This window comes from Schistocerca piceifrons, chromosome 1 (assembly GCF_021461385.2).
Source record: "Schistocerca piceifrons isolate TAMUIC-IGC-003096 chromosome 1, iqSchPice1.1, whole genome shotgun sequence".
Lineage (NCBI taxonomy): Eukaryota > Metazoa > Arthropoda > Insecta > Orthoptera > Acrididae > Schistocerca > Schistocerca piceifrons.
This window is the reverse complement of record NC_060138.1, coordinates 361,343,802-361,364,942: the sequence shown is the minus strand read 5'-3', so window position 1 is coordinate 361,364,942 and position 21,141 is coordinate 361,343,802. Positions and strand designations below refer to the sequence as shown.

At 38.3% G+C, this 21,141-nt stretch overlaps 1 protein-coding gene across 1 annotated transcript in view; it reads right to left on the bottom strand.

The window, feature by feature from the left end:
* The window catches only part of LOC124794720, a 245,392-nt gene that overhangs the window by 149,621 nt on the left and 74,630 nt on the right, over positions 1-21,141 (bottom strand). The window contains exon 5 of the mRNA XM_047258311.1: positions 16,123-16,253. Coding sequence (XP_047114267.1) covers positions 16,123-16,253 — 131 coding nt within the window. The remainder of the gene's footprint in view (positions 1-16,122; positions 16,254-21,141) is intronic.

Genomic DNA, 21,141 nt, shown 5'->3' with positions numbered 1-21,141 from the left:
GACATACTCCTTAAGCCACAGTGCCCGTCTTGCCGGTCGATCTGATGGATCCCTCAGACTAGTCAGCCAGCATAGAGATCTGTGATCTATCACAATGGTGAATGATTTGCCAAATAAATATGGCTGGATCATCTTGATGGCTCTTTCTCAGTTGTACAGTAGCTCTTCTCAGACTTGGGTGGCATTCTGAAAGCGGGTGGCATTCTGAAAGCACAGCTACCACTTCTTCAGCACCTTCCCGATCCTGCACTAGAACTTCCCCTGCCCGAAACTGCTGGCTTGGGTTTGAAGTTCTATCTCACTTTTTTTCTCATTCAATGCTAGGACTGGAGAAGATGTTACCATCTCCTGAAGGACAAAGAACGATCTTTCTTACACCTGATTCAAGGAAAATTTGGTGTCTTCCTGTAGCATTTGTTGTAGGGGAAGAGCATATTCCAAGGAAGCTTCTCACATCACAGATGAATCGAGGAGTAGGAAAATCCATGGCTGCTGTTATTTTCTCTGGATCAGGACAGACTCCAATGTGATTGACTACATGCACCACACAGGGTGATGAAGAGGCACTTTTTCAGATTCAGGCAGAGGCTTGCAGCCTGAACACAACACAGTCATTCGGCGGCGTAGATGTTCCTCAAATGTCTATGAAAACCTGACTGTCAGATAGCAAAGACAAGTCATCCATTTAAGGCAGGCACAGGCAATGTTTGGTGACCTGCAGGCCTGATTCATGTACTTACTGAAGGTTATGAACCGCTTCATCACATGACAGCAGCACTCCTAGTGCATAAAAACAAAACTATAGCACCTGTAACATCAATGTTTATGGGGTAATGCACCTGTATGAATGGCACCCCTTGTTTAGACATGCCATGCCAATAAATTAGGCCTCAAAACACAAGCTTTTTAGAGTATGCCCATTTTATATTTGCCCCAACTTCAGATATTTCATATTTATTTACATGTTGTGCACATTGTCTTTTTACTTATGATGTTTTACAGTAGCTGTCTTAAAAACTTTCATTGCAGATTTCTGCTATGCTGTTAACAAAGAAACAATGTTCATGACATGCAAATAAATGTGAAAAACTGAAGGTGGAATGCCACTTATCCTGAAACATCATCATGGAAAAATAAATGCTTATAAAAGCAAATGGTTGCAGCTAATGTGTTATAAATTATCTTCAGTTTCAACAGTTACAGTGCTCTAATACATTCAGAATGGGCAAGAATCATTTACTAATATTCATACAAGAGAAAACAGAAAAACAGAATATGGAAATGAGACAGGCAATCCCAGTCAATAAGCAATTAGGAGCAACTTTGTGATTTTTGGCCACAGGCAGGTCATTCAAGTGTTTGAAATTTAGTTTATTAATATCCAAAAACACTATTAGCAAGCATTTCTTAAATATTTGTCCAAAAATATTTTGATGACTGATCACATAAACATGGGCTGTTTCTTTAACACTAAATAAATGAAGCCATCATTTATTTGTTCATTTTGAAAGGTTTAAAAGTCTCAACTGCTTTAACTTAGCATATATTTACTGTATTATACAGAGGCCAAACTGGAAAAAGTGAACAACAGAATGACGAATTGTCAAACCAATAACACTCACCTTCACATGCACACTACATGTTGGTAATACTGAGAATATTCTGGTCAGCATCAATATGTTTATCAATAGTTCTAGTAGTATCAACAATATGACAATACTCACCCTCAGACAGTTATTGTATTGATGTATTGACAATAATATTGGACGTGTGAAGGCCCATTAACTTCTGTGTGACATTTCTACCGCTGTAGATGATAAGCATTCATCTTATGTCGGTTTTTACAGACTGTACGGCAAATACGAAAGCAGTACTCATGTAGCGAACCCAGCACCAGTATAAATATCCGAAAATGCACCCTGGGCAGAGTTCAATGCAAGTGCCTGACTCTCTCTGTCACATTTTTTCCATGGGCCAGAATGAAATCAATCGCAGGCCAAATCTGGCCCACAGGCCACCAGTTACACAACCGTGATTAAAGTGTAAGCAGGTTGTTCACCATATGTCTGAAGATAGCTGGAGCATTACACAGTCAAAATGGCATAATTTTAAATCCACAGATGCAGTCAGAAGTTCCAAAGGCAGTCTTTTTCCAGTCAACTGGTCAACTTCATTTTGTCAGTAGCCTGTCTTTATGTCAATAGTTGAGAAATATTTTGGTCCTCGCAAACAGTCTAGTGTCACCAATGTACAGCAATGGACTTTCATGATTTTGTTTAGTCATCAGAAGTTGACACAGAAATGCCATGTGCTATCCTACTTGTTCGCAAGAACCTCAGGCAGGGATCAAAGACTCTCTGAAAGTTCAGTGATGTCATCCTGCATCATCTTCTCCTGAATTACGCATTGTCCGGTCAGTGATACCCTATAAGTGAGCGCTGGTTGATCTGCAGCAGATCCCTAGTGTTAATACGGTGTTTTACTAAAGGCCACTTTGTCTGTCTTTTCTCCACTCCAGATTTGATAGAAATCGAAAACTGTCACATAACAGCTTACACTCACCAAAGGTGTTCATCAGTCAGGCCAGATCCTATTGGCAGTTTAATAGGAGCTTCCTCCATTGTGCAGTGGCAGTGGAGCACAATTCTTTGTTGTAGGAACTGAGCTGTCCATCTTGGATTGGTTCGGGTGTTCATAAGCATATATTTTTAGGGACGATTTGCAGCTGCTCGTGACAGTGATCCATAGTTCTCCTTGACTACTGGTAATGCTTATAATCATCACAGGTCACTACATTTTTGCTTGTGAACCTGAGTAGCTATTTGCAATCAACAGAAGCTTCAGAGTTCAAATGAACATCTCGATCAGTGACTTTAACTCATTTATTTGATAACAGTGAGATAACAATGTCTTCAACGTCAAACAACTGTCCAGAACAACCACTATTGTGTGCGCTTGTTGGAAAAGCTTCGTCAATCTAGAGCTCTGATCTTCCACACAGTCTATGACTACTTGTGAAGTCTGCATGAAATCTCATCGAAGAATAAATTTATAAATAACATTCTATTAAAACAACAAATTCAGTGGGCTGTTTTCAGCCATGAACAGTTATTCTGGCAATACATGTAGCCCATTAGCTACATTTCAGTTAATTGCTTTTGTATTACAGAATGTAGTCTTCTATAGCTGGCGACATTAACCATCTCATAATATATCAGAGAAAGCCCCCTAAGTCAGCTAGAGCTTGGACAGGTTGGCCGTCAGTGACAATGTCAGTGAGATTTCCTGGCCTCTTGGTGACTGGCGTCCAAGTAGTATTTTCAACCATGGCAGCCTCACCTCCACAGATGGTCGCCTAGCTCAATTTTCCTAAAGTTGGTGACTAAGCAAGCAGTTGGTAGAGTGGCGGTGAATGGCTACAGCATGTTGGGAAGTGATCTCGTCCAGGGTACAGTGATGGGCTTCGACTATAATTGTCTGCAACTGACTGGCATGAAGAGAGCTGCTGTGATGGATGATGTCTGAAACTTGCCTTCTTTCACTGCAGTAGCGTACCGTGTGTCCAGGATGTCCACAGTGAAAACACACTAGCATGTTCTCCTCTGTCCTCCATATGTCTGTTCTTCTGTGGGGCATTCTGCTTGGTGTGGGAGTGGGTTGTACCTGCATTGGTTGGATGCTAGGTTGCCTTTCAACAGCTCTGGCATAAGTCCAAGTCGGTCAAGTCCATTTTCCCTAGCATGTTTGTCTGGTGGCTGAGATTAGCGCTAAAGCTCAATATGCCTCTTCTTCAACATTCTCCATTACCTCCTGGCCTGTGTCAACATTCAAGACTGCTATATCTGGTGTACCCTGTCCAAAATTTCTGGCCACCATAAGCTGCAAAGGCTGCTATTTCTTGTGTACTTGGTCTGAAATTTCTGGCTGCTGTATACTGCTGTATCTCTTCTCTTAGTATATGCCATATGACGCAGGTGCTTTTTCACAGCTGCTATAGGGATCACATTCAACAGTCATTCAAAGCTCTTTCATCAGACTGTTTTTTTGTTGTGTCTCCTTGATTTGTTGGCAACACCTGACAAATTCCTTTGTCACTGTTATCTCCTTACCTAAAGAGCCTTGTACATTTCTTCTGTGACTCCTTTCATCAACAGTCACATTTTGACGGCTTTTATCATTTTATAATTCACAATGTGGGAATTCTGTATATGAACTGTGATGTTTCCCCTGCACTGGGCCCTGTTCTTCAATTGTTCTTCCGCCATCCGCACTTGCTGCTGGTTATCATCAAACATTTTCCACAGTTCTGTCTGTAATTTGCCTCAGCTTTTAGCTCCTCTTCATTTTTCTTAAACCACTGCTGGACTGTGAAATCCAAGCAAAAGTATACATCTGCTAAACACATCACGTCATCTCACCCTCTCAGCCATTTCATTGGAAGCCGACCAACATCTATGGGAAACACTGATGATGCCTTATGTGTAGCAGACTGACTGTCGTTTTGCAATTCATTGGTCTCCTGAATATTTCTCTTCGTTTTTACATTACCAGTAGCTGTAACCATACATACAGCAAATGTAACGGAGTGAAGGTACTTTGTTAATTTATGGTATGGGTTTTCCAATCAAGATCGTAATCTATTTACAGTCACACAACTGAACACTCGCTACACTTATTGTATCTCTTGCTTGAACAGACTAGTTTTATAGCTTGTGGAGTTTTCAGAAGAACTGAATCATATAGACTAACTACAACTACAACTGCAACTGCAACTACTGCGACTACTACTACTACTACTACTACTACTACTACTACATGATCAGATGATCAGACCCAGTAGACCACATGCATCTACAAGTTTCCTCCTCCACAGTATTCTGTCCATTGCTGCTATCCGCCATCCATTCACATCTATTGACACTTGGTTTAACTCTTCATGGAGTCCATCGCTCCAACGCTTCTTGGGTCTCCCTGGTGGTCTCTTTCCTGTAGGTGTGAAATCCAGGAGCTTCTGAGGCCATCTGTGATCCTCCATCCGGGCCACATGGCCGGCCCACTGCATTCGTTTGGCTTTGACAGTTCCTGCTATGTTGGGCTGCTGGTATAGTTCCTCAAGCTCTTGGTTGTATCTGATCCTCCATTCCTCTGTATCTGCATCCAGAACCGGATCGAAGATCTTCTGAAGCACTTTTCTCTCAAAAACAAGGAGCTTATGGGAGTCCTGTTTCTGGATACTCCATGTCTCACAGCCATATAGAACGACAGGCTGGATCAGGGTTTTGCACAGTCGAATCTTGAACTGCCTGGAGAGATATCTGGACCGAAGCAGTTGTGCAAGGCTGTGGTAAGATCGGTTTCCTGCTTGTATTCTGGCATTGATATCTGCTTCACATGACGAGTTCTCAGTGAAAAGTGCCCCTAGGTATTTGAATTCTTGCACTCTCTTGTAGGACTGGTCCCCAACCTGCAGTGATTGTAGATGATCAGCAGTCTGACAATGACCACGCGTCGTAATGAGGTACTCTGTCTTGGCTTTGTTTATGTTTAGCCCATATTTGCTGGCGGCCTCGTCAAAATTTAACCATAATCCACTTCAATAACGGTCTTCGTCTCCTCCTCCTCCTCCTCCTCCTCATTAACATTTACCCAGCGTAGGATGGGCTCCACTGCACTCAAGTTTTTAACCAAGTTATTTTACTTAACTTTCTACTTGGATGTCCTTCCAGTCAGTGCAGTCATCGGTTATATAAGGGAGGGAAGCCATGTGCACCATCTGACTGTAAATGGTGTAAACTTTTTCTGAGTGTGATCATATTTTAACTGTTAGTGTATTGTATCTTCTAAGGCAAACAGCAGGGGACAGCCCAGCATTTGCCTAAATGAGCATGGGAAACTGCCCAAAAACCACACTCAGGCTGGCCGGTGTACCAGCCTTGGCCATTTATCTTCCACTGAACTGATCTGAGTCTGGTGCAGATGGTAACATTAGAAAAACTAAAATTTGCATCTCCTGATAATGCAAGTAGAAGATCATTCACTTATATCACAAACAACAGGAACCCAAAACAGAATTCTGTGATACACAACATCTGACTGATCCATCTAACTGCTTTCTGCCATGCAGATAAGATAACAACCATAAACCTACAGTGTCTACTACTCTATATATTTTAACTTTTGCATAAGCATATCATGTTTCACAGATTCAGAAGCCTATCTAAGTCACAAAATATTACCGGTAACAATTTCTGATACACTGGCTTTAGTATGTTTTCAATAAAGGCAAATATATCCTGTTCAGATAAGAGTCCTTTATAAATTCAAAATTAGTAAGAATGTTTACTGTACAAAGTATTTATAAATTTTATCATTAGCATCTACCTTCAAAAAAATATTTGTCAATTACACAGATGGATGAGATGTCAAATTAATAGAAGTATAAAGGTAATATTTACCTAGAATCATAATAATACACAAATTTTCAAGAGTATATTGTGTAATGCAAATGTATCTGTAATCCTGAAGATATTTCAACATAATCTTCTGCCTTGTCAGAATAAAAACTAGTCAGCGTCTGTCAAAATCATCCTCCAGAAGATGCTATCTAATTTTTTCCACCTGTATCAGTTTCTTTCTATTCCTTTGCTAATGTGAAGATTATAACTGTATTTTTACTGTATGTCCAACACGATTTTTCTGTCATCATAACTATAATTTCTCCTTTAGATTTAATAATTTGAGTCTTTAGTACATCCTTATGTCACCTACAGAATCAACTCACATGTGTTTACTTAGCCAATGAGAATTTCATACCTGCACCTTCACAAGTTCATTTATCAATAAACTATTTTCTTGTATTCTATCTTTATTTAAGTTGTCTGCAATCCAATTTGCTGTTAATCATCAATGACTTATGTGATTCACTTTCCATCACAGGCTCTCCTTTCCAAATTTACTTTTAAACTGCGCTGTATCCAAGCTGATGTCTCTGTTACCCCCGGATCCTTCCTCTTTTGCAAATGTGTGCACAATTACCTGGAATCAATGACTTTCTATTTTTAGTAACATGACCAGTTCTGAAATAATGGCATAATTTCCCACAGTTTTACATTTGTTTTCAGCAATTTAATGTTCTTTTGTTACTAATATTTATATACTCTTTGATTCTTTTAAAGAATGTTTGTTAAACAATCCACATTGCCCTTATTATCCAACAATACCCTGTGTTTACAAGACTGAGTACAGCACTCTAGATTACAATGTGAGACCTGAGTTGCTCCAGGTGTATATAATGTTCAAATAACTTATGGGAATGCAGCTGGGTGATGTTATCGACAACTTCCGATATTTTGAAGAGGAGCACACCCTGCCATTTTCAAGGCAGAACTGCAGCAAATAAGCACTGTACAAGGAATTTAAAAACTTGGTTTTCAGATGAACTCTGGAAAGATATAACACACACACACACACACACACACACACACACACACACACACACACATTGTGAACACTAGTGCTATCAAAGATGACTGACATCAGGAGTTATCGATAGTGAAATTAATAATCAATTGGTGAGTAGCGTAAACTCTGTCCCTCTAGTTTGTTGACAAGGGAGAGAGAAGATTCCATGCAAAACTGAAACAACAACCAGCATTTCTACGTACAAAGTTATGTGCTAATTTAATTTCAACAGCTTCCATAATAACACTATCCAATAGCTGGAAGTGTATGGCAAAATCTCTATGTTGTATTCCACAGGATGACCAGTGTCAAGACAATGTTCACCAATGGCTGATTTGCTCATCTCTTGTTAACATGTGTGCCACTTATGTTCCATACACTGGTCCTCCACAGTCCCGATATTATGACCAATATATGCACTGCATGGACAAAGAAGGCATCCACCTTACACAAACCAAGATCATCCTTCATGGAACCTCAAGGACCTTTATCTCAGACAGTGGTCAAAAAACACATTTCACATTATACTTCCACAAAATATGAGCAATCACATTCAAAATGCTCTCTGCATATGGCAGAAAGGCCATAGACTTTGGTGCCACCTCGGTATTATCATCACTCACCCAGTGCACAGTTGGCCAACAGCACGCAACGCACATCTAATCTGTCTTTCATTATAACCATTCTGACAAAAGGTGACTTTGAGGTGGGCAAACCCAGCTGACAAACTCTCAGGGTCCAAGATGACATGGCCCTGAGAACCACGGTGCGAAGTATCCCTTCAGGTTGAGCTAAATGGTGGCAATTACCAGTCTGCAGAAATAAGTCAGTGTGAATAGGTTTCCTATAAAGGCTTGCCCCAATGTACCATCCACCCTCCTCCTCACCAACATACTGAGGAGGCAAAGACCGTCATCCTTCTCCATCTCCATTGTGAAACAAACACGTAGGTGGACTGACGTAAGGAGTTCTAAAAAGACGTCCATATTCTCACTGCCTTGAGACCAAACAACAAAAGTATCATCTAAACAGCATCTCATCACAACTCCATCTGTCTGCTCATATTACTGGTCATTGAAGAAAAAGTAAGTGGAACTCAACACACATTGAAATAGGTTTGTTAACTCAGCACCAAACCTAACCTGAATCAACCGTAATGAAACAGGCAGAGGAATATGAGTGATGAGACAGACCACATCAAAACTTTCTAGAATATCAGAATCATTCAAATGTATTCCCTCTAATCCACTTTAAAAATCCACCGAGCTCTTAATATGGTGTTCACACTGACCTACTATAGGGCTCAATAGAGTGACAAGGTGTTTTACTACACATGTCAGAGCACCAATGTTACTCAGAATCAGATGAAGAGGAACCCCTTCCTTGTGGAGCTTAGGGAGGCAAATGAAAGGCAGTCATTTTTACACTTGGACTATCTTGATGCTCTTCTTTTTTAATCATCTGATCTCTATTAATTTTATTCTCTATCAGATACAAATGAGTGAAATAGTGTGCTTCAACTATATTACACATTAAGTTTTGTTTTAAGTTGTCTGTATTTCTGATAAAATTTTGGTTTATTGCATAAGTTCGTTGCACACGTTCGATTTACATAAAAGACTTATCAGATTAGTGTCGATTTATTGAAGGGAAATGAATCTCAGTTTATTAGATGAGTAGGAGCGATACAGGAAGTTTTATCTAACCTTGTTAAGTTTGTATTTACACAAATATCTCATTTTATTCATGAATGTCTTGATCCCATTTGTTACATACACCTCCATCCAAAAAGTTTGGAAACTGATTTTATTCTTGCACATAAGTGGCATCAGCACAGTAACTACAATGGCAGCATGCACAAAGAACATTTATAATTTGTCCTAGCCTTGACAGATGTCTGATGTAGGCATGTCATGTAAGACAGGAGCCACAGATGAGTCCCAGGAATCAAGCAGTCAAGGTTACCAATGCCACATGGTCTGCTAACTTCATCTCTAGGGCAAGATGCTCCAAAAATTTGAGAGTACACAACACTACCTATGGTTTGCAAGCTCAAGCTACAAGCCTATTTTCATTTTTTATCAGTCAACTGACAAGTAATATGACAGTAAGATCAAGTTTACAGCAAGTATCCTGTTGAGATTTGACTACTAAGTACAGGCACGTAACGTCTGCATGTTGTAATTGTCTAGCAGTTTGGGGCAGAGATTTTTCAGTATCAACAGTATGTACCATGAATAATATTTCGCTGAGGACTCTCTCTCGAGGGAGATCCTGCTATGTTCTGCATGAGTTTGTCATCTTACTTATAATCTGAATGTATGCCTGTAAGATGCAATCTGTAAATTACCATAACAGGGTGTATACGGGGCCAAGGAAAAAAAATTCCCGGATCATTTCCGGATTTCTCTCGGATATCCCATTTAAAAAATATGCTTTTTCCCGGGCGAAAATACACTTTTTCTGTGCTAAGTGACAGTAGGTTTTCTGTAGATTTTTCGTCGGAACTGTAAAACTTATCAAAGACGGGAAGGGGGGGGGGGGGAGTTTTGGAGAGACTTTTAATAAAAAAAATAAGAGAAGTTTTGGAAAGACTTTTCATTTGCAGCAACATATACGCTGCATATTTTCGTATTACGAAAGTATAAATTCGAATTGCACCAAACACAGCACGTTAGTTTCCAGAGCGTTGAAACCGAGGTTGTGATGTCATTTTGTAAGCCAGTCATATCTCAAGCCACGTGATCTCGCCAGCCAATTACAGCAGCTATTCAGAGCATAGGACACGTGTTATAGTCAGCCAATAGCAAGATTAATGGTTACGTAGCGTGAACACACAAGAGAAAAAGTTAACGGTTTACATTAATGTACACAGTACCGTATATCTACAAGAAAAGCTAAGCTTTCACATATAATATTGGTCTCTAAGATTAACACGCTACAATAGAAGCTAAGCTTTCACGTGTAATATTGATCTTTTTTTGCGTTTGTTATACTTTGAGATACATCACACAAATGTGCCAGTAAATTTAAAATTATGACATAAATGTCTCCGCTCGGAATTTTTGTAAGTGGCTGGTCCTCAAACTATTCAATTTTGAACACTCTGTTATTTAGAAATCCATCCCACTTTCTCACACGTAACATAATTCATCTTGCCTAAAAAGAAATTTACTTTGAAAGTAACGCTTTTCGAACCACTGTTCGCAATACTACCTGGAGACTGTTAGAAATAGGTTCCATTTACCAGTTGCCAGAGAGCACCAGAAAACAGGCATTATTGTGCGTGTGCAACTGCAGTGGTGTAGGAAGCCCGCATGTTCATGTGTATAAAGCACTAAGAGACCTTACATTACACCATAAAAGAAACAGGGCATAAGAGGTTACTCCAAAGACCATCGGAATTTCATTAACCATACTAAAATGCATAATTCGGCTTGAAGTGCAAATTGGCTTTTTCCAGATTCACTATGAAGTAACTCCCATCTGATATTAAGCTTTTCAGTATGGTTTTTGGGATGTAAATTTTCTTGGAGTACCAGTACTCTATGAACTCATTTTTGGTTCTTTATTATGGCATAATGCCATACATGGCAGAAGATGATAACGTGCACTTGAAATTCAGTGAAGAGTTGGAACTAGCCAATACTGTAGAGTGAAACACTTCGTTTCAAATAAAATGATTGCCTCAGTGGAAAGATTAATAAAGCCAAATTTCATTAGCAAACTTGCAAAAATAGCTTCATTGTTCTGCAAAGCAATTAATGCTTGACTGCTACTAACTTGGAAATAAAATAAAATCAGAAAACTGAAACTAATAATATATTTTTGCCCTCCGCAATTATGTGAATGTATTTTAATTTACTTGATAGCTCCCGGTCACAGAAATCCGTTTTGTTTTCATTTGACGTGGGAGCTGTACACAAAGAGAAGCAGCGAAGTCACTTAACGTAAACTCGCGTCACGTGGAGACTAACCCCCTCCCCACTACAAACCAGCCAACTCTGTGCATGCGCGAATCTGGCAGCTAGGGCGCACGAGAAAAATTTTTCCCGTTTACATCTGGCTGCTTACTGCTACTGCCGATACAGCTAACAGCCAAACTTCAAGTAGCGGGAAGCGGGAGAAGGTACTGCTTATATGCGAGTCAACTGCGCATGGCCAACAGCCCGCTGGGAACTGGTCAAACGAACCTAATGTGAACAGTTGTGACGTCATGCTCATAGCAAGCAGTTTATTGTTAGGAAGAATTACATAGTCTTCGCCCTACGGCCTTTGACATATTTTTGCTATTTGCAAATTGCACGGTGTTTTGTTGTTGGAAATTGCGCATTTCCTTTGCCACTAAAGTTTTATTTTTTTTTCCTCTCGTTCACATTTTATTGTTGCAGTGTCATTCTCCAGTAGCAGGACACAGTAACATTCTTTGCTAGAGAATCAATTCTTAAAAGTCAAAATTACAAAAATTTAACTGAAAGCTAAAACGAAGAAAAATTCCAGGGATTTTGAAAAATTCCCAGGTTTTTCCCGGGTTTCTCCCAGATGAAAAAGTTCCCAGGTTTTTCCCAGATTTCACGGTTGTCCCGGGTCGTATACACCCTGCATAAGCAGCTGAGATATGGAAGAAGACAGCGACGAGGAAGCTGCACCAAGATACCAAGCAATAAGTAACTAATAGTACTTGATTTTCCTATGTCCCCCTTTCTTATCTGAAGGCATATTCAGTGCTTCATAGTAAGTATTTATGTTCCAGCTAAAATTCCACTCATGTTTCAACAATTTGTTACAGAATTTTGCTGATGTCAGAGCTTGGCGCAATTGGTCTATAAGAACTGACATGACTGAGTTCTTTTTCTTACTTCAGTACATGCAAAATGGTTTGTGCTCTCATGGGGAATGATTATGTTGGTCATATTTTTTTTATGATGGGAAGTAGATGTAATGCCTGTGATGGCAAATGTGTGATCATTGGGTAACAGACGTTGACAACACCATACCAGCATTATAAGTTTGCTTGGTTGGCACTTGAAGTAACCCACCAACACTCTACAACAGTAATGAGGTTGCATTTACCATAACATAAAATGAAACTGATTAAAGACAACATAGAAAGTGAGGTAATTGTGTCTGCAAAAGTCTTCTAGCAAATCTGTGAATACACACCTTAACTTCCCACAATATGTTCCACCATATTAGTACAGCACATCAGAAATTCATAGAACAATTTTCAAGTCTTATTTTGCAATGTTTAAGGAATAGGTTCACTATGGCATCAACACATTTGTAATTTGGGTACATTTCCTCTGTTGGTTGCTGTCTAAATTTTTATAATGCTAATATTAAAGCAATAGTTTGAGAGCATTATGGATTCAACTCTATAGCAGGCTGCTTATTGGGGGGGGGGGGGGGGGGGGTGTTTGAACAATTTTCTTTGGTATCATTCTAGAAGCTGCTTCCTCCAACTCATCCAAGAATACAAGTCAAATTTGTCACTGTTCCACTTGCCTCTCCTAGATATATGGAGCAGATGAGGAGCGATTGCTGTAAAGTGATCAGAATGTGGTAATTATCCAATTCCATTTGGCCATTCAAGATTTTCCAAACACATATCAGAGTATCAGATGGAGGACATGCACGTTGGTTGGTTGATTTTGGGGAGGAGACCAAACAGCAAGGTCATCGGTCCATCGGATTAGGGAAGGATGGGGGAAGGAAATCGGCCGTGCCCTTTCAAAGGAATCATCCTGCATTTGTCTGAAGTGATGTAGGGAAATCACGGAAAACCTAAATCAGGATGGTCGAATGCGGCTTTGAACCGTCATCCTCCCGAATGCGAGTCCAGTCTGCTAACCACTACGCCACCTCGCTCGGTAGGACATGCAGAGGTATCAACAGCTGAGTTATAGTTTCATAATTGTAGGAGAGAAGTTATATAACAATACATTTGGTCTTCTATTAGTGAACAAATAGCCACACAATTTGGAATGTTATCTCACAGTTCCTTGCCTTACTGTGAGAATGGAAGTCACACACAGCTGGGCAAAAATTTACTGCAATACATCATTTAATATGATCAATCTCAGTGAGCAGTAAAGTGGCATGATTGTAAATGAGCCAACTGGTAGTTCTATATATGCTGCCAAGAACTGAAGTGCTGACTGAAGTGTACGACATACTGTTAATTGTATATATGCTTTTCTTGAATTATGTTTTAGAATCTAATCTGTGAGTAGATTAAAACCATGTCTCTGTGATTGCTATAATTGGAGGATGAAAGGTATCCATTTCAGGGAGCAGGATTTCGCTGTTACAGATCACTGATCTTGTGTTCCAGTGAAAGATTTTAAGTCCCATTCATAACCTTAAAATATTTTGATTCTTCCTTCACTCAGTGGCATGATGTCCAGATACAGTCTGTCTTAGCCAGTTTGATGTATTAATTCTAAAACAAACTAGCATAAGTCATGAATCAGACCTTCAGTGTTATTTTGAGCCACAGTATTGTCCCTAACACACTCCAAACTTTGCTGAAGAATTGTGGGCATTGCATGTATAGCATCATTGACATTTTGTTAATTCTCATGATAGTCAAAGTGAGTAACGCCACTGCTTCTAATTGCATTAGTGTGTGAACAAGAATCTGCCATAGTGAGATCTTCATGAAAAGAGAGTTTCTGAATAACACTTAATTCCTCAGTTAGCCTCATTCAATGATAGTATAGGCAACATCTCTTTGTGACAAATGCTTATAATTGCAGTTAAAACATTTAATGCAAAAGGCTTAACTACATGGCAACCACCATATTTAGAACACCTTGTCTAGTTCTTGCATTGTTTGTTGATATGTCCAAAGTAGAGGCAAATAGTAGTTTAATAACGATGGTTTGGTTACCTCTCATACTTGGAGAATCATTTGATGATGACAAAAAACATTTCTGATTTTGATTTTATCAACAGTTAAGTTTTTACTGATATTTAGAGAGCTTTCTGATGAGCTCTTACAGCTGATTTGATTCTGCCAACATTGCAAATACTAGCAATATAATGCGTGACTGGTGATTTTAAGCCATGGGGTGCAGTTTTTCTATGTTCTTGTCCTCCCCTTCTGTAAATGTGCTTTTGAAACATTTTCACAGGATCAGTAGTATCAATTGAAGTAGGAGCACAGGCCACCATCACATCTTGGTTACTGGGTAAGGTATTACTGGAAACAATTTTTCATGGCCTGTCTTACTGCAGAATTTGGCAACAAAGGAAAGTTATGAATGGAATAATACACTAAATACAGGAAAGACAACCACTCACCTATAGCTGACTGAGAGAAACGCGCAATGGAAAACAGTATTCACTCTAGCTTTCTAGCTCTTGACTTTTCTCTAGCACACGAGTACACATTTTCAGACAAACAACTACACAGACACACAAATGCACATACCTGCGGTGAGATTGATTATTCATTATCCTTTACTGAGAGCAGTAGGGGAACTAAATGTGCCTCTGAAAACCAAATTGGTTTTATAGGGAAGGTGGTTACACTCAAAAGCAGCACAAACTCTGAATTACTAATCCAATTATGATTACATGAAAAAATCATTTTATATCTCACCTCTTTCATTTACAAGGGCAATCCCAAAAGTAAGGTCTCCTATTTTTTTTTTGTAAGTACATAGACCTGTTTATTTCTACAATGGTTTACATCAGTTTAAAGCTTGAACATTTACTATTTTTCAACATAATCACCATTTCTGTTGATGCATTTTTGTAGATTCTGTGGCACTTTTTGTATGCCGATGTCATACCAGCTCGCCGCCATGCTGTTCAGAAACTTGCGTGATCGTTTCTTGGCCTCAGGTGTAAAGTGGTATGACCAGGTTTCGTCACCCATGACAACTGAGTCCAGAAAGTTGGCCTGCTCGGCTGCAAGGTGGTGAAGAAATGCGCGGGAAGCATCAACTCATTGCCGCACGTGGTTGTCAGTCAGCATGCGTGGCACCCATCTTGCACACACCTTCTGGTAGTTCAATGTTTCCATTAAAATTCTGTGAGCGGTGTGCTTTGGGAAACCTCAGGACCCAACATGCAGAGATCATCCAGGGTGATCCACCGATCTTCACGCATGCTTTGCTCAACCTTCAACACTGTCTCCTCAGAAATTGATGATCTCCCGCTCCCTTGTTCGTCATGAATTTCGGTCCGACCAGCTGCAAACTCTCTACACCACTTACAAACATTTTTGACATCCATGCATGACTCACCATACACTTCCGTCAAGCAGATTTCAATCGGCGCAGTGCCCTTTGCATCCAAAACCTGAATAACTGCGTGCAATTCGCACTTGGCGGTAACATCCAACAGAAGCTCCATTCTCAATGGCTGCCAAGCCAAGACAGTGCCTCAGCACGGCGTGCGCATGTTTACACACAGCGCGTGAATCATTCTTCATAACAGTGCCACACAAAAAGAGGTCTGTACTTACAAAAAAATAGGAGACCTTGCTTTTGGGATTACCCTCGTAGTTTGCCCCACTACATATCACATTTCCTATAGCTTTCTCATGAAGTCAGGTTCTAGTACGTCTCAGAAAAAAAAAATTAATGCTATCACAATCATAATTGCTTCATTCTCATGTTTTACATAAGATGAATAATAATTGAACATTACCACTGGATCAGAGAGCTGTGGAGTAGAGTTGCTCCATTTCAGTTTGTCAGAGGCACTCAGCATGTTACAAACTCTAGCCATCAGTGCATCTTCTCGCATTCTAGCAGCATCACGCACCTCACGAACCAGTTCTGCAGAAGGTGAAAAACAACCTGTGTTATTACCAAATTAAAAATGAAGTAAAACATTGTCAGTATCAAAATATAAAGTCAAGACAGTATTACACAAAGTCCTGTGTACTACCTACATTTGAAAGGTTTAAACTGTATGCAACAATGGGTATTAATTTCTTGATTCTGCTGTTAGTCTTCCTACAATTGTGTAGGCTAACATCTCTCAATCTATATCATGGTTTCCTTTAACACCTCATCCCTAGCCACGTTTGTCTAATGTGGCACTTATAGAACAGTGTAATGACATAATGCTCTAAAATTTAAGTAGAATAAACAACAGATCCAATGAGGAAGAGTTTTAAAAAGTGTGGTAAAGTATTCCATGTGTTAAATTTGCATGAGAGGTGTGTGAAAAGTTGTGTGAAATTTATCAGTGGCCAAGAATTGTCTGTCTACATGAAGAAAACATTACTTTAGCACCGGTAATGAAGTCACGAGACATAGTTATTAAAAGTGCCTACAAAGTGACAGTAACAGTGATAAAAATGCTGTTTGCACAAAACTCCAAAATATAACAACAAAATCATGAATCATATACAGAAAAACTTAAGTGAAAAAATCTGTTAAGTAATACGTTCAGGTTTTTATTTCTTCCCAAATGAATCTGTAGAATCTGCCAAGGTAGAATAATTGTCAGACTCTAAATCAGTGAATAAATATTAATGATCAAGGGTAAAATATCAATAAAATCGAAAATAAAGGTGAGGCAGTACTGAAACTGATAATGGAAAAGACTAATTTCTCACTATAAGTGACTCTAAGTTAAAACCAACTTCAAAAATCGATATTAGTTTAGCAATCGTCAAATGAATAAACAACTCAACAACATATCATGCACAAAGAAGGGGCATAACATGAATCCAGCAAGGATTGTTAAGTTGTTTTTGTGTTTATGGAATAAATTCTCTCCAAAGCAACAGTGAGGAATAACTTGTCAATGAAACAAGAAATATAATTTGAAGTGTTAGAGACCTCTACACAATTTCTGGGTTATAATCAATGACATAATGCAGAAGATCAGTAAGAGAAAAATATATATAGCGAATTAATTCAAAAACTAGTGATCACTGTAATAAATTTGGAGCAGCACACACAGATTATAAAAAGGTTATAATTAATAAACGTCTGGGAAGGATGATTTGTCTTCAAACGGTTTAGGCTCCAAAATGATTAGTAATATGTTCAGTGATACTTGTCTAAACATCACATATAAGAGAAACTAACAAAAACCAGTGGTGACATTCATATCAGATTATAAAAAAACTATATCTACATACTTTCCAACCAAAATCATACTTAAAATTATATCTATCATGCGCTATAACGTAAAACAAAAAATCCAGGATGGAATAAAAACAATGATGAAATGAATTATAACAATCCTTTGTATAATCACTATATAACTGAACTGTATTAATGAACCATAAAAAGCAGTTGTTATCTTATCAGAGAATTATACTGTAAAATATGTAATTTTTTTGTCAAACTAATTTGATTTACAATGAGGGAAAAATGGCTTATGGAATGGCCTATAGATTTCTTCTTACCAAGACTAGCACATCACAAGCAAAAACCAATGAAGTTGAAGATACATTCTCAGACATCAGTGGACATAAATTGCTGACTGCATTTTTACACAACAGAAAACAAAAAGTAAATGTCTCACCTAACACTGTAAATCATTCTTCCATGTGGAAAATAACACATGGCATCCTTCACTCTCCCCTCTAGGACATACCCAGTCTCTACCTTAACATAAATATAATATTGTTTCTGTTGGCTGCATTAATCAAAAATTGTAAACCATAATGAAATCCCTGACTTAGACACTAGTACACTTGGTAGTCTACATTGTTCCTGGTAAATTAGCTAACTTTGGTGCTGTCAGACCCAGACAAAAGGAAGAGAAATTAAAATAATTCCAGAAAAAAGAAGAAGAAGAAAAACACAGTGAACATAAATTATGTAGTTTTAACTTTGAAATGCAAGCATTATCCAGTGCCACTGGCAGGGACACATGGGAAATAACACATTACAGTTATTTTCAATTTGTTAACAAGTAGGGTATTCTATTTTAAGGGAGCTCCAAGCAACAAATTCCAGGAAAAAAAAATTCTGTGCATCCGAGGGAATTAAATCTTCAACTATTTAAGTGCCTTTGTACTTTTAATGTACCTCTCCCATTCTGTAAGTGTGAAATTATATTTTAAAACATCAAAAAAGAAATAATCAAGGAAAATTATTTTGTCCACTCATATAATACAAGAAATAAAGATAACTTCACGCCTCTTATTTATCTATTTAAATTATACACTTAAGACTCCCGATTACCTGGGAATGAAAATATGCAATTAAAACTGAAAGACATTCTGAACCCAAAGCCATGGTCAATGGAGAAAAAAGGGTAACAATACTCCACTACAAACACATTACTACCCAGTGGAAGGGTTCATGAAGGACAAGTTAATTTTTTAAAAAGGATGTCATCTATCATTAATCTTACTGCAATTTATACACAGTAAAATTCTCTATTCATGTTACAACAATGTGTCTCTCATTAATTAAATGCTGTTTTATTTCAGTGAAGTTATACTACAAATTTCTGACATGTCTCCTGTGCTGTTATCAAATGCTAAATGTATGATACGAGACATATGCTTAGTAAAAAATAGATACAAGACTAAAAAAAGAACTCATCACACACAAAACGTGGAATTTAATATGAAGGTTTGATTGATTAAATTAAACATGTCCAGGGTCTTAAAAAATTAATGCTATTCATACACAGATGAATGGGACTATTCTTTAACAAAAGTTCATAAGCAAACAGCACAAAATACTACAGGTACAAAGAAAGCGAAGGAATGGGAAATCCAAAAATGAACGGACAGCTATCAGAAAGAAGGTGAGAGTTTCAAACATATAATATGAGAAATATGATAAAATATCCTCAAATGCACAATATTGTACAAAAATGTTGGGGGTTAATTTGGTGGAAGAGACCAAACAGTGATGTTATCGGTCTCATCAGATTAGGGAGGGATGGGGAAGGAAGTTGGCCGTGCCCTTTCAAAGGAATCATCCCAGTATTTGCCTGAAGTGATTTAGGGAAATCACAGAAAACATAAATCAGGATGGCCGGACACGCGATTGAACCGTCGTCCTCCCAAATGTAAGTCCAGTGTGCTAACTACTGCGCCACCTTGCTCAGTGTACAAAAATGTCTACAAGAGAATGTCAAACAATACAAAGAAAAGATAAGAGAAATGTCTGAAAATGAAGAGACTATAAAGAAAACAAGCTATGTTTGCTAGACACACCATATTTCAATAATTGAGATTGAAAATGTCACAGCAACTAGCAACAGACAGAAAACTGTACAAGCATTTAAAATTTGTATAAAAGTTTATACAGTTCAGGACCTGAATCAGAAACACAGATGGATGATAACAGAAATAATGATAATCTGTAAGTAATGTTAGAGAGGGTGTAATTCAGGTATGGAGAAAGGAAAGGTGCCAGAAGATGATTAAAGCTGAAGAAAATTAAAACAAAAGGAACTTGCAAAATTATTCATGATACAGAATGTCTGCAGAGAAAGACAATTCCACACAACTGTAAAATTCCTATGAACTTTTCTACTTCACAAGAAATAGAAAAGACAAGACTTGAAAAACTATAGCCCTAACACACACACACACACACACACACACACACACATGCACACACAGAGAGAGAGAGAGAGAGAGAGAGAGAGAGAGAGAGAGAGAGAGAGAGAGACACAAATACACAGAGACATTGCAGCTTCCTTGTGTTGTCCTAATAACTACATTTCACACTCATCAACATGCAAGTTGCTGATGTGGCACCCAACAGAATGATTTGCACCAGGCAGCTGAACAACCTTGGCCAATAATGCTGCAGGATCATTTCAACAGATTTCAAAAACTAATGGAAGAACTTAACAGAGCAAGTTGGGAAATAAGTGTGAAAAATTAATATAGGTAAGATTACATAGTATATAATTAACACATTAGAAAGTAAATACATAAAATTAATAATGAAATCATAAAACTGCTGATGGGATGATGATGATGATGGTGATGATTAGTGTTTAACGTCCGCTGATGGGATGTTTGGGATGTTGTGTACATGTTAGCTGAAGACTACTTGATGGACAGTGAAAGAAATACACAGAATAGTACAAACTGGATTGGTATGCTTTGGGTAGACCTAAATAAGTCTTCAAACCTAAGCTTCCAAGAGATCTGAAAAGAAAGAAGTTTACAACCACTGGTAGTGCATATTATCAGTTTTGACTTATGGCAGAAAGATATCAACTTTTAATGTGAAAGCTTTCAAAAACCAAATGTTGCTCAGGACAAATGGAAAGATACTCAGTGTTGATTAACTAAAGGAGGCAAGAAAACAAATGGTTCACAGGAAAAAGATTGGAGTGGAAGGTGTAATTATAATTTTAAAAAATGAAATGGAAAGCATGAAATAAAGAGATCAAGAAGTTCTTTCCTGGATTACAAGAGACAATAAAAGACCAAAATGACAACCTAATGGTTGACAGGTAGATGACATTAGAAATGATGCAGAAGCAGCAAGGACGTGAAGGACGTGTACTGTTGAGGACTGTAATGCACAGAGAAATCTAGAGGAAGCCTTTATCCAGGAATGGATGTCAAATAAGTGATACCATTGATAACATCATTGGATGTGACTGAACTCCTGTTCCAACTCTTCTAACTTCATTACAAAAAAGTCACTGTATTCACTTTAGGCAGTATGCCTAGTCTGTGAATAGCTATTTTTAGTTCAGAAATTAGGAAACTTATTC